Genomic DNA, 15,337 nt, shown 5'->3' on the forward strand with positions numbered 1-15,337 from the left:
TGATTTTTTTTTTAATGATTTGAATTAATTGAAAATTTATTAAAATAAAAAAAATAAAAAAAATAAAGAAAGGGGATGGATTGAGAGTTTTTATTTTAATATATATATATATATATATTTTAAAAAAATTCCCAAATTAAAAAAGGAAAAAAAAAAAACAATTCCTCAAGTTCCCATGAAAAAAAAAATGTTTTTTTTAAATTCCCAAATTATAAAAAAAAAAAAAAAAAATTACTCAAGGGAACTCGTCTCTTCATGAAAAAAAAAATATTTTTTTTTAAAAAAAAATTCCTCAAGGTAACTCGTCTTTTGAAAAAAAAAATTTTATATATATATATATTTTTAAAAATTCCCAAATTATATTAAAAAAAAAAACCACCCGGGTGGATATTCGGAGAAAGTGGGATGTCATCCGGACAGAATTCCTACCCGGGTGGAATGAGCGATGATTCCATCCGGGGGGAATGATCGTTCCACCCGGGTAGGAATTCTGTCCGGATGACATCCCACTTTATCCGGATATCCACCCGAGTGGTTTTTTTTTTTTAATATAATTTGGGAATTTTAAAAAGATATATATATAAATTTTTTTTTTTTTCAAGAGACGAGTTACCAGGCTCCTAATAGGTTTTGTACTATTTTTAAACAACTTGAATTTGATATTAAGACAATTATTGATAGTTTTTTTTTTTCTTTTTTTTACCAAACTATTTCATTAAGACATTCCCTACAAAAATTAACACATAAGAAATAAAATTTTGAGTTTTTTGAGTTATTGTACAAGGTATTACACTAACTGTACAAGACAAATTTAGTAATTGTATAAGGGTGTATAAGACTACTTTTTGTTAAGGATTTCAAGTGATTTTGAAAAAATTTCCTATTTTTTTCCATTCAAAATTTTTTCCCCCACTCAAATTCTCTCACTCAAGAATTGTTTCAAATTTTATTTTTAAATTTCATCATCAAAAATTTGTAATTGTATATTTTGTTTTGTAGTTTTAGCAATGTTATTTCTTTTCACTATATATTTTTTTTTTGTGAAATTTTATCCAAATGAATCTATATTTAAAATTATAATCATATTTATCAAAATTTTTACTAAGATTATCTTTAATTCTTTTAATATATTTATACTCATTTATTTAAAAAATGAAAAACTAATTTATTTATTTTTTTGTAAACATGTTCTATTACCTTTCAAGTAAAAAATTAGATAAGTTTCAAAGTCAATAAATAAAAAAATTAAATACCACTTTCAATAATTTTTAGATAAAATTTTATATAATATATTTTATTTGAAACTTAATTTTTAAAGTTTAACTAAAAAATTGTATTGACAATTTTCTTGTTGTGGGTCAAAATACTTTGCATTAGTCTATCTAGATAAGAAAAATTATTAATATAATATTAGAACTTCATATCTTAGTTTTTTTTTTTCAACAAATTTATCTTTTTAAAAATTTTAAAATAAAATCATTAAAAATTAAAAAGCTAAAAAGATATATATAATAAAGTGAAGTGATAGTTAATTTTAAAATTTTTTAAAATATGGTTAATGTAGAAAATATAAAAAATAATTAAAAATAAGAGAAAAATATAGATGAAAGGGTAATATAAATTTAAAATAAAAAATGAAAATTAAACTAAAAGATAAATACAAAAAGATAAAAAATATTTGGATGAAAAATCCCAAAATTTTTATCATTGCTTTTAATAAGAGCAAAAAGATTCAATATCTTTAAAAATGAAAAATAAAAAAATATTATTGTTTTTTATTTGACATAAAATAGAAATATATATTGGAATAAAAAGGACAAAAAAAAGTTAGAAATGAGTAATATTTAATAGGGAATAGAAAAGGAAATAAAAAATAAAAAAAAAATTAAAATTCACACTCACTTGTAGGCATATAAGGGATAAGGGTATTTTAGGAATTAATGAAAGACAATATCCTTCATCTTCATTTTCATACTTTGTTTGGGTCTTGGGCTTAAATATGAGTGATTGGAGGACCAAATGTTAATTTTTGGACCCAGCTGGACCCAAAACACAATTCTCCCTTAATATTATACGCCTCTCAGAAGGCTCTATATATATATTATTAATTTGGCCATTGACCGATGGACAATATGATTAAGGGTCAAGAGCAGTAATGAAACCGTGAAGCACTTGGATAGACCTTATAAGAAGCCATCAAATGGAGCAGAGGAACCAAGCTTAGATAGTGATATAATGGCTGAAGAAGTGAAGCTAATTGGGGTGTGGGGAAGCCCATTTAGTCGCAGAGTAGAGATTGCTCTGAAACTGAAAGGAGTCCAGTATGAGTACATTGAAGTTGATCTCACTAATAAGAGCCCTTTGCTTCTCAAGTCTAACCCCGTTCACAAGAAGGTCCCTGTGCTCTTGCACAACGGGAAGCCCATCGCGGAATCACTCGTTATTCTCGAGTACATCGACGAGACCTGGAAAGCCAATCCTATCTTGCCTCAGCACCCTTATGACAGAGCCATGGCACGCTTCTGGGCTAAGTACATAGATGAAAAGGTATAATACCATTTTTCCCATGCCCTTTTTTTTTCCCCCGCAGAACATTCTTGAGTCAAATGATTTTTTCCTAGGCCTGCAACCCCTATTTCACTTAGAAACCAATTGAATCTATTGTGTTTAGTGCTTGCCTGCACTGTGGAACGCTTGTTGGTGCGAAAAGAAGGACCGAGAGAAGGCCGTGGAAGAAGCAAACGTGTGCCTGAAAACGCTAGAAAATGAGCTCAAGGATAAGAAGTTCTTTGGAGGAGAGAGTATCGGATTTGTAGATATCGCTGCCAATTTCATAGGCTTTTGGGTTGGAGTTCTTGGGGAAGTGGTTGGAGTGGAATTGCTGACAATTGACAAATTTCCAATATTATGCAAATGGAGAGATGAGTACGTCGGGTGCAGTGTGATCAAGGAAAATCTGCCTTCCAAAGAAAAGCTAGGGGCCTATTTGCGGACCCGGGCTGAAAGCGCCAGTCAATCCAAATGAATGGTTTGTGGATGAGGTTATGCGGACTGCTGCTCATGGACATGAGTAACTTGAAAGAAAACCAGCCTTCTGTATATTTGTGTAATGCGTTGTGCTTCTGCTTTTCTAGTATGTTGTCTACTTGTTTTGGCATGTAATAAGGACTAAGGAGTCGATTGCCGTGGTTTGTCGTTTTGGATGAACCGGCAAACGTGTTAGACTATATGGTCTGTGCACCTTTTCCACTCCTCGCTTTGTGAGAATAAAGGATGTTGAGTCAAACATTGACAGTGTGAACTTGAACATGGAAACAGTAAAGCCCGTCACTCTAGCTTTGTGTGCGGTTCTAAGCTGAACATGTAATCCAGGAGCCGTGATTCAACTTTCTTACTAACAAAAAGACAATATACACCCACTCAATCGGTCATTAATGACATTTATTTTCTTTATTCATCATGTCATCATGCTATTCCTTCACTTTTTCCGTCTCAAGTGGATTAAGCAGAGACCTTGGAAAAATTAATTTCAAACAAGTTCCTTTGGAGGAGGCAGAAGTAGGCATGTTTGCATGTGATTAAGAATAAACATCGGCCATGGAGAATGAACATTTTTACATGACCTAGCCATGAATATATACTAAAACATAAAGAGCTAGGAATTCCCAACTCCAGCTCGGGTAGATTTGGTGTCGAGTTAACCTGCCATCCTGTCCAATCTAATTAAGTTGCAGCTAGTCCTAAAAAGAACGAATTTCCTTCTAAATATTCAAATATGAACAAAACACTTGAAATCATTTAGGAACTAGGAAGGATACCTTTCATAAACATGTCATAACACACTTGGTAGATTATGCATTAATAGGGCCTCTTTTTCTTCCTGTTTCACTTTTCTGGAAGTGTACACCAACAATTGTGAATTTATAAATATAAAACTCCTAGAGGCTTATTTGCCAAGTAATCCTATAATTGTCCCTCCGTAAGAAGGCGCGAACTTGAAAGAAGAACCAAATGTAAAAGCGGAACCACATACTCTTTTAGTGTGGAAACAGAGAAGTTGGGACCAAGTGAAGCTCATTGTGATGTGGAAAACCCTTTGAAAAAAAAAACAATTTTTTAAACACTCCCTCGATTGTTTAAAAGTGAACAACTATTTTTTGGAGTATGAGAAATGTAATATTGATTGTGCAACCACTAATTATCACATCCAACCCACCCCATCTGATAATTTTTCCAAAACTAATTGAATTTATTCATCTATTTAGTGTTTCCTTACACTTTTTGTCATAAGCATAAATGAAATTTTTTTTAAAATGGTCTAAATTTCATGTGACGACACAAAAAAAGGGAAAAAATCAGCGAAATATCAATTGGGACCGATTAATCAATGATTTAAAATGCGGATTTAATTTAATTTAATTGACCATAAAAAATATAAAATTATAGTGATAATTTTCTTAACTTTTTTTATATCATTTATATATTAATTAAATATAAGAAATATAAATATTAAAAAAATTATGCATATATAATCATTTATTTTATATTATTTAATACAATTAAATTAATTGATCATAATTTTAATATTAAATATATTTTAAAATTAGACATATTATAATTAAATATTACAATATTATTATAAAATAATAATTAATATAATTTAATAATAAATATATACTTATAAAATTCATATTTTTTTATTGACGCATATAATATTATTATCAAATATGATAAATTATATCATATATATATATATCAAATTCTTGAAAAAAAATTAAATGTCTATTAGACTTCTAATTATATTTGTATGAGATTTTTCTTATATTTTCATAAGTTTTTATCAATTTTAAATTTATTCATTTTTTTTTTTAAAATATTGATGATATATCTTTGATATATTTATAAAATTAAGGGAGAATTATCCAAAAGGGTGGGTTAGAAAAAATAATGACTATAAAGGCTCATTGTTTTAGAAGACAATTTTACCCTTGAATATGTTTTCTATATTATTTATAAATAAATTGAGATTGTCAATCATGTGGGGCCTACACATGATGATAAGTACAGGTTGATAAATGTTGTGGGACCCATACATGATGATATGTACCAGTTGATAGGCAATCAACGGTACATTTCTTAGCTTGAAAAAATTGTTGTCAATTTTGAATAATTAACTGTTTAAAAATTTGCTATTTTTTTATTCAAAAAAACTTGAGATTTTTTAAAGAACCTTGTAAAAAAAAATAAAAATTAATATCTCATAAATAAAAACCATATTCTAAAGTTATTATATCGTTTTATATATAAAACATACAATTAAAAACTTTGTTATCATAATATAATAAATAATTATTTTTTACGAACACTCATCAATTGAATAATATATAAATATTCAATTGACTAACACACACCTATTAAATGGAATAACTCACAATTATTCATTAGGTAATATAGCACGTGAAAAAATTAAATAAAAATAAATTAAATTATGTTGTAATATATTGTAATGATAGTGTATTTATATTGTAAGTATAATGCATTTATGTTGTACCTATATTTCATTATAAAAGTAATAATTTTAAAAATATTTATTCATACTCTATTGGTATTAACACATCGTATTAATATATTAACAACATTTATTTAGTGTTTTGAAATTATTTAATAATTTTTGTATATATATATAAACTACGTGAATTCAAATTAGTATTTTATTTTATTTCAGAAATTATTTATATAGGTATGTTGTGAAATATGGTATGATCATACAAATTATCATTTTTATAAAAAAAATTCATAAATTTCTTAATTATGTTTTATTGTAATGTATTGTAATGTAAGTGTATTTATATTGTAATTATAACATATTTTTGTTGTACCTGTATTTTATAATAAAAGTAATAATCTTGAGGATCACCTTTTATACCTTATTAATATTCAACATATCAAATATATTAACATCATCCACTCGATGCATTGAAAAAAAAATATATATGAAAATTTATAAATAAAAAAAAACACTATGCAAAGGAAAAAAATCATATAAATTTTTTAAAATTATTTTATTATAAAAATAAAAAAATGATTAAACATTTTCTATCATTTTCTTATTCTTTTTAGATAATCTGAATGAAAAATTAAACATTTTATCATTCTTAAATTTAATACAAAATCATAATTTGTCAATTTAACATATATATCTATATATATATATGAAAAAATCATCATTTTTATTATATAATTATAAAACTTATTTTTTTCTTCATAAAATTAAAAATTAGAATAAAAATAAAAAAGGAAAAAAAACAATAAATGATATTTTGAAAATATTTTTTAAAAGTATTTTTGTTTTAAATAGTAAATTTAAATAACAAATTATATATAATTGTAAGGGTTAAATCCAAAATTTTGATTTAAAATATAAATATCAATAATTACAATAAATGTGGGACCCATGTACCATAAATGTATTGACAAATCAAGTGAAGTGCTTTAAATGCTTTGAATTTTAAAAGTTTTAGTTAAAGGGCAGTTTTGGTATATTAAGCTTATTAAAGTCCTCCCCAAGAATTATTAAAAGATACCATCCTTTTAAGTAATTGTTCTTCCCAGCCTACCCTTTTGGATAATTCTCCCTAAAATTAAAGTATTATTACCGATATTTTTATTAATGTTCATAAGAGAAGGAATGAGAGAAGTCCATTGTAAGAGTTGACTGCTCTTGTTTGTTATTTCCACTAAGATAACGTAATTTGTACCTAGTAGATACTAGATTGTAAAGATTATAATAGTCCAGAAGCTTCTCCGCCAAGTAACCGTGTAATCATCACTCCATACATAAGGAGGCATCAATCCAGTAGGAAAAATAAACAAAATTCAAAGTACAGCATCATGAACCAGCCTTCTTGTTGGTTCTCGTACCGTTGATGTCATGTGGAGTTGACTGCACTTGTTCATCGCTTCCAATAAGACCTTGGATATATTCATTAGTTTACTTACCATATGTTGTTATATATGCTACCAAAGCGTAAGCTGGAAAAAACTTAGAAAAGAGAAAAGGAGGCACCGATTTTAAGTTTTAACCAATAGCATTATTGTCACTAATATATCTTGTACATGTCATATCATATAACCACTTTTAAATGCGCATGTATATTAGCTATGAAAGGCAAACTAAGACAATTAGATATTAATTAAAGCTATGAAAGGCAAACTAAGACAATTAGATATTATTTTAATTAATGGTGCTTATATATGCCTGATTAAATGTAACTAAGAGTCTATTTGATAGTGATTTTAGAAAGCGTTTTTCATATTTTTAATACTTGAAATTTTTTATTATTTAAGTGTTAAAAATGTTAGAAACTCTTTTTAGAATTACTTTCAAATGCACTTTAAAAGTGTGTTTGATAATGATTCTGGAAAGCGTTTTTAGTTTTTCTAATACTTAAAAAATTTTACTTTTTAAATATTAAAAATATTAGAAATACTTCTCAAAATCACTATTAAACACACTCTATATGATTTTGGAAAGGTGTTTCACTCATAAGGTTGAATTTTTTTGGAATATTTTAATTTATTAATATTTAAATAAGAAAATAATAATAATCTATGTCAAATCCAAAAAAAAATGAAAAAAAAATTACTTGATATTTATAAATTAATATTGTAGTGTGTCACGAGTAGAAGATAAATCATAAACACTACGATTACCATATAAATGATATATTAATGAATTATATCTAATATAATATATAATATATAATGTTATGCCTATATTTGGTTTATAAATAAGTTTATAAAAAAAATGTTTTGATATTTGATATTTATTCAAAATAAAAATTATATTAATTGTGTCATAGTATTTGCTAGTAAAAAGAGTACTAGCATGTTTAGTATTATTTAAAAATTATTTTACAATTTATAATTTAGTAAGTAGTTTCTCTTTATTAATAACATTTATGATTTTAATATTTAAAATTTATAAATAAAAAATATTATAGTATTTTGTTAAATATAGAAAATAATTTGTATATATTAAGTAATACATGTAATAATATTATTTTATGATATTATATATATATATATTAGTCCTTTTTGAACTATATATTTAACTTTTTTAATTAAAATTATTTGCTTGAAAAAATGAGTAATATATAGAAAATTGATATAAAATATAAATTTATATTTCATAAGATATATATATATCTCATATTTTAACTTATACATAAGAAAAAGTGCATAATACATGTCATTACTTATCTTGTCCAATTGAAGATGAGATATGATAATTGATCAAATAATTTATTTTATTTTATTATCCATCAATAAAATTTATTACATTATTTCATATATATTTAATCCATTAAAAGCAAATGTAATTGTAGACCTAGCCGGAGACTTTTAAGTTTTTTTTTTTAAGGATTTTATAACATTGGGAGGGTGTCTTCTCATCACCAGCAGCTGGCAGCACCCTAGGCAAATGGGGGGACCCCTTCCCGACACCTGAGACGAGCTGGTGGAGGCAGCAAGTCAAGATGGCCGGCCATGCTGGTGGTCAAAGATGCCATACTTGCTGAGGGGAGCAATAGTGGAGTCGGTAGTGGCTTACTGGTTCCGGGGGGGATCTTAGAGAGTGAAGTTGGTGCGAGAACGAAAAAAGAGGTCTTCGGAGGGGAGAGAAGTTTGCCTGAGGAAGAAAGAGTGCAGGTATGGTTTTCTGTTAAATGGATCTCTTTGCTTTCATATAGTTTCGGTTATGATTTTCTGGATTACTAGTGTATATGTATATATTTATTCTGATGTTTGAATGTGAGCCTTGTGGATTTTGTCATGTTCTTGTGGGATTTGAGCTCATTTGCTTTCGTTTTATGCTTAGCATGGCTTGGTCTTCAACCTGTTTTCAGAGTTCTATTTTTGTTTTCAGACTTCCACTACCCATTTTACTCTGTTTTCCGCCATCATCCTTTCTCCAGTTGCTTATTTTCCCACCCATTCACCATTCCCACATTCTCTCACGTCCGTGCAACCCGCATGCTCCCCTCATGACATTCCCTTGCTCATCCTATCATGCATTTCCCACTCCCATGTTCATGCCATACTCACCACCATCTTTTCTCTCTCTACACCGTGTCATGCACCCATTTGTTTTCCTAAAAAGATCACAACCCCTGTTTTGTGCTCCATCACAGCCCATGCTTGTGCCACCACATAACCCTCGTTTTCACCCCCACTTTCATACCCATGCAACCAATCTTTCTCACCCTCTCATCACCCACTGAAGTGTATGGAAGTCGTGGTGATTTCCCTCCATCTCGCGTTGCCTAGGCTGTCCTCAGTCCGCGTGTTTTCCTGCGCGCTTGCTTCAGATTAAACTTCGTTCGTTGGCTTCTTTGAAGCCCTCTCAACTCGTGTTGTAGTTTATTGGATCAAAGCCCAAATCAGAGAGGAAGGCAAACCTGGGTTCTTGGGTACAAGTGTATGCCAAAGGGGAGGTGTAGGAGGGTGAATTTCACTAGTGGTGGTGTTCAGGAAGTGGGGTTTATTATTATCATAGGAGTGGGAGGATATGTGGGCATAGATCAACCTACAGGTATGGACATAAAAGTGGGCCTGAGCATGGGCATGAAACTGGGCCTGAGCCTGGGCATGAATGTGGGCCTGAGCATGGGTTTGAATATTGAAATGTGGCAAGTAGCCCGGATGCAACAACCAACTTTGCCTCCTGGAGGTTATAACCTCATGATGGGCTCAGGTGGTTATACTCTTTAGCAACCATATGGTAATGGCTACCATTAGGAATGCTATACACGTAATGGATGCCTATTATTTCAAGTGATTCCTATATTCCCAATTTATGCAATTTAATCCTTAAAGCCCTAATTTCTCGATATTCTTTCAAATTTCGATTTTCACACTAATTTATTTGATCACTATTACCATTATTTCATTATTATTTGTTTATTTCTAAAATCCGATCTTTAAACATATCTTCAAAAATTCCATTTTTTAAAAAAAAATTTAATTTGCTAATTCCGAAGATTCCCATACTCGCTTTAATTTATTTAATCATAAATATTTTATTCATTTATTTTAAAACTCCATTTTTAATCTATTCTTTAAAATTCCCGATTATCGGATTAAATTCCGAAAATTCCCATACTCACTTTAATTTATTTAATCATAAATATTTTATTCATTTATTTTAAAACTCCATTTTTAATCTATTCTTTAAAACTTCCGATTTCAAAAATTCCAATATTCACATTAATTTATTTAATTATTATTATTTTATTTATTTATTCTAAAATTCCATTTTTAAACAATTCATTAAGATTTCCACTTCCGCTAATTCCAAAATTCCAACATTCACATTAATCTATTTAATTATTATTATTATTATTTTATTCTAAAATTTCACTTTAAACAATTCCAAAATTCCAACATTCACATTAATCTATTTAATTATTATTATTTCAATTATTTATTTTGAAATTCCATTTTAAACAATCCTTCAAAATTCCAATTTCTGAACTTAATTTCCAATTTCCAAACTTCTAATTTCTTTCAAATTTAATATCCAAAATTTCAATTCTTAAATTTAATTCCCAAGACTCCAATTATCAGATAATCTTTGGGACTTCAATTTTCAAATAAATTTCAAAAATCCAGTTTTCACTCGAACAGTTTTAATTCCACTTTGATTTTCAAATAATCTTATTTTTCTCTTAATTTTATATAAGCATGAATGTCATTTTCATAATTTCGGAACAATGGAATTTGTGAGATTAATTCGTGCAAGATCAATCGGGCTTTGGTGGGGGCCCCACATACGTGATTTTATGATTGATTTATTTATTTATTGATTTGTTAGTCACGCGCGATTAATTTATTCCACTCTATGGCATGCATGTGATCATTCTGTGTTTATTCACTAACCCCATTCCATGATAGCGCATTGTTGTTTGCTGCCCAGGTACGTATTCACTCATTCTGATCTTTCGCTATTCATATTCTGATTCTCATATGTGCATGATAGTTCCGGGTATTCACTGTTTTTCCTAATCGATTGTCATGTCTGCTTCATTTTATTAGTAGAGACCTATTTTAGGGGCTTAGAGGGGTGCTACGGTCTTTACCGTACCTTCCCGACAAGTAACCTAACCCCCGAACCCGATCCGGTTTTTCGCAGACCGTCTTTTCCAAAATATGGAGTCACATTTAGGGTTTTTCTTTCTTATTTTGTTTACCCTTTTAAAAATAAAACAAAAATAAGTGACGACTCCAAGTCATTTTTCTTAATCAATAATCAAATCATTTTTCCAAAATAAGAAAATCGAGCTCGCCATTCGAGTGGGAAACGCATTGAGCCGAAATGCGGGGTCCACAGTAATATTATTTTATCGATTAAAAGAAGAAAAAGTAAAATTAAAGTGCTTAGGAAAACATGGAAGACATTTTAATGGATGGTTATGATCTCTTTGTCTTGGGTCCTTTGGCCATCTTGACTACTTACCTTATTATTAAATACTTTCTATATTTAGGTAATAATTTTACTCTTTTCTTATTCATTAGATACGAATTTATTTTTAAAATTTTATTTCTCTTAAGATAATTTCAGACTTTATCTCCTCGAATTGATCAAATTTAATATAAATATGTAAAGTCAAGTAGCAATAGGAATAATATTAGTAGGATCAATAATATGAAAAATATATATTAATGTCATGAATAATAATATTAATAATAGTATTAATATTTAATTATAATAATATAACAAATAAAGCATAAAAGGTAAAAAATTAAAGTTGTAACCAGGAGAAGTGGTGTCTGTGCATCCACGTGATTAATTCAAATGAAGCCATACGACTTAAATCTTTCTAAAATCATTGATGGGGTATGGATTTAGAATTTTCTGTTTTCCCATCCGTTTTTTTGACTTCCTGGGCCGTGGTTGAAATTGTCGACCACCACCCATACTTGGCCACAATCGAACTTAGATTGTTATATCAATTTTGAGAGGAAAAAGGGTGACGGTTGTTGTACTAACCTGACTATTTGGATCAGAAATTTTGAGAGAAATAGGTGAAAAAGAAAATGAGTGGGAAAAAAAAATAAGGAAAATTTTTAAATAAATAAATACATATCAGTAGTGCGCATTCTGAATTTTCAACTGTTGTTATGTTTTGTGGTGAATGTGAAGTCAAATTTTCGTGTCACGCATCTACCCAACCGGCATAATTAATCATCAAAACTGTAAGCCTAGAATATTGCCTGAAAATGAATTTTCACTTTGTTGGATAAGTAAAGTCGAGTGACATCATCACTTAGCCTAGAGCAGAAGACATCTTAGCCAAGTAGTGAAACCTTGAAGCTATTGGACATTCCTTATAAGAAGGCATCAAAACGAGCAGAGGAACCAAGCTTCGATAGTGGTGATATAATGGCTGAAGAAGTGAAGCTAATTGGGATGTGGGTAAGCTCATTTAGTCTCAGAGTAGAGATTGCTCTGAAACTGAAAGGAGTCCAGTATGAGTACATTGAAGTTGATCTCACTAACAAGAGTCCTTTGCTTCTCAAATCTAACCCTGTTCACAAGAAGGTCCCTGTGCTCTTGCACAACGGGAAGCCCATCGCGGAATCACTCGTTATCCTCGAGTACATCGACGAGACCTGGAAAGACAATCCTATCTTGCCTCAGCACCCTTACGACAGAGCCATGGCACGTTTCTGGGCCAAATACATAGATGAAAAGGTATGTCTTTTCTCAAGTCTAGAGTTCACGTTCTGGGGACCTGCAACCCCAATTTCACACAGAAATTAATTGAATCTATTGAGTTTAGTGTGTGCCTGCACTGTGGAAAGCTTGTTGGTGCGAAGAGAAGGAACGAGAGAAGGCCGTGGAAGAAGCATGCGTGTGCCTGAAAACGCTAGAAAATGAGCTCAAGGATAAGAAGTTTTTTGGAGGAGAGAGTGTCGGATTTGTAGATATCGTTGCCAATTTCATAGGCTTTTGGGTTGGAGCTATTGGAGAAGCGGTTGGAGTGGAATTGCTGACAAGAGACAAATTTCCAATATTATGCAAATGGAGTGATGAGCACGTCGGGTGCCGGGTGATCAAGGAAAATCTGCCTTCCAAAGATAAGGTCGTGGCCTTTTATCGGACCCGGGTTGAAAGCGCCAGTTAATGCAAATGAATGGTTTATGGTCCATGGATGAGGTTATGCGGACTGCTGCTCATGGACACGAGTAACTTGACAGAAACCAGCCTTCTCCCATATGTTTGTGTGATGTGTTATGCCTCTGCTACTGTAATACGTTGTATACTTGTTTTTGGCGTGTAATAAGCAGTCGATTGTCGTTTTGGATGAACCGGCAAACGTGGTAGACTATAAAGTCTGTACACCTTTTCCACTCCTCGCTTTGTGAGAATAAAGGGTGTTGAGTCAAATATTGAGAGTGTGAGCTTGAATAGGGAAACAATAAAGCCCTTCCTGCTTGCTTAATTTGCGTATGGTTTCTAAGCTGAACATGTAATCCTAGAGCCGTTATTTAACTCTCTTACTAACAAAAAGACAACATTACACCCCGTCAATCGGTCATAAATGACATATTTATTTTCTTTATTCATCATGCGATCATGCTATTCCATTCCTTTTTCCTTTTTAAGTGGATTAGCCAGAGACCTTGGAAATAAATTTCAAACAACTTCCCCTTGAGGAGGCAGAAGTAGGGGGATTTTGAATGTGATTAAGTGTAAACCTAACGGAAGAGTGTTGGCTGTGGAGAATAAACATTTTTACATTGCCTAAAGCAGGACAGAGGTACGGATATATACTAAAACACAAGGAGTTAGGAATTCCCAACTCGACCTTTGGTTGGATTTGGAATGGATTGAACATATCGATAAATAGTTAGATGTAAGTCAACTTTCTAACCACCCAAACCAATCAAGTTGCAGCCGAAAGAATGAATTTCCTTCTAAATATTTAAATATGAACAAAACACTTGAAATCGATATACTAAAACATATCGATAAATTTCTGACTATCATTTTACTCCGCAATGCAAAGCCTATTGCGAAGTCTATTGTTATCCTGTAATATATGGAAGAAACCATCTTGCCTGAAGGTCCCTACCCGCGAGCCATAGCACATTTATGTGCTAAATTCGCATATGAGAAGGTGCACGTATCATTGTCTCCTATCCTTCCTAAAATCCCGTCTTTTGGGGCTGCATCTCCCACAAAAACTAATTGAATCTATTGATTTGTTTAGCGTTTACCTGCACTCTTGAACGCATTTTTATCAGAAGAGAAGGAACGAGAGAAGACCATTGTAGGAGTCGGTTTATAAAAAGAATAAAAAATGAAATGAAAAAATATAACATGTTTTGATATTTGATATTTCTTCAAAATAAAAATTATATCAATTGCATCATAATATTTGCTAGTAAAAAGAGTATGAAACTTCTCGCATGTTTAGTATTATTTAAAAATCATTTTGCAATTTATAATTTGGTAATTAGTTTTTTATCTCTTTATTAATAATATTTATGATTAAAATATTTAGAATATATAAATAAAAAATATTATAATATATATATATATATATATTATATAGGCATATTTTAGTTCTTTTTTGAACTATGAATTTTGATTTTAATTAAAATTAATTGTTTGGAAAAATGAGTAATGTAGAAATTTGAAAATTAAAATAAATATATTTTATAAATAATTAAAATATTATAATTTTGTATAACTTATTTTATTAAATATGCACAAAAGGCAAACCCTTTGCTCTGAAACTGAAAGAAGTCCGGTATATGAGTACATTAAAGATGTTGTGAGTAAGAAGATTCCTTCGCCTTTCAATTCTGACCCTGTTTACAGGAAGATCTCAGTGCTCTTAAAAGTTACAAAACGGAAAGCCCGAATTGCTTTCATTCTGGAATTCAAGTTCTTAAGATGAAATCATGAAAAGGTAAGCATGAACATTTTGTCAAGTATGTTTGGTAAACCTCTATTAACATTGGGTCCTGGTTGGACATGCCAGTATTTATCTATCATGCAGGTCCGATTTGCCTTAAGGAGTGGGTTTCCCATTTGGTTGATGCCACGATTTGAGCTGAAGATTTTAATGCAGGTTTGACCCAGTTGGATACTTTGGGCCTAGACCTGGTCTGACTCATTCAAACCGATTTTTGTTACTTTTTTTTTTGTTTTTCCATGTTTGTTTAAGGTGGATATCACGTTTGTGCCTGCCTGCCTGCCATTCAAATTCTTCAATGCGTTTGTCTCATGGCAAATGCCCCATCTATGCGCCAGTACCTTCATATC

The 15,337-nt window shown here is 30.3% G+C and overlaps 2 protein-coding genes across 2 annotated transcripts; both read left to right on the forward strand.

The window, feature by feature from the left end:
- The first annotated feature begins 2,125 nt into the window (after positions 1-2,125).
- Positions 2,126-3,287, forward strand: LOC100242547 (glutathione S-transferase U8). Its single transcript, XM_002275503.5, has 2 exons — positions 2,126-2,547; positions 2,672-3,287. Exons 1-2 carry the CDS (start codon positions 2,236-2,238, stop codon positions 3,023-3,025), a joined length of 666 nt encoding a protein of 221 aa, XP_002275539.1. The 5' UTR covers positions 2,126-2,235; the 3' UTR covers positions 3,026-3,287.
- Positions 3,288-12,345: 9,058 nt separating this feature from the next.
- LOC100264838 (probable glutathione S-transferase) lies at positions 12,346-13,632 on the forward strand. Its single transcript, XM_002275621.5, has 2 exons — positions 12,346-12,754; positions 12,843-13,632. Exons 1-2 carry the CDS (start codon positions 12,443-12,445, stop codon positions 13,185-13,187), a joined length of 657 nt encoding a protein of 218 aa, XP_002275657.2. The 5' UTR covers positions 12,346-12,442; the 3' UTR covers positions 13,188-13,632.
- Positions 13,633-15,337: the final 1,705 nt, after the last annotated feature.

The sequence above is a fragment of the Vitis vinifera genome, chromosome 8 (assembly GCF_030704535.1).
Source record: "Vitis vinifera cultivar Pinot Noir 40024 chromosome 8, ASM3070453v1".
Lineage (NCBI taxonomy): Eukaryota > Viridiplantae > Streptophyta > Magnoliopsida > Vitales > Vitaceae > Vitis > Vitis vinifera.

Coding starts and splice junctions, on each gene's coding strand:
- LOC100242547 (XM_002275503.5), top strand. CDS start 2,236: ATGGCTGAAGAAGTGAAGCTAATTGGGGTGTGGGGAAGCCCATTTAGT. Junction 2,548..2,671: donor CTAAGTACATAGATGAAAAG/GTATAATACCAT, acceptor TATTGTGTTTAG/TGCTTGCCTGCACTGTGGAA.
- LOC100264838 (XM_002275621.5), top strand. CDS start 12,443: ATGGCTGAAGAAGTGAAGCTAATTGGGATGTGGGTAAGCTCATTTAGT. Junction 12,755..12,842: donor CCAAATACATAGATGAAAAG/GTATGTCTTTTC, acceptor TATTGAGTTTAG/TGTGTGCCTGCACTGTGGAA.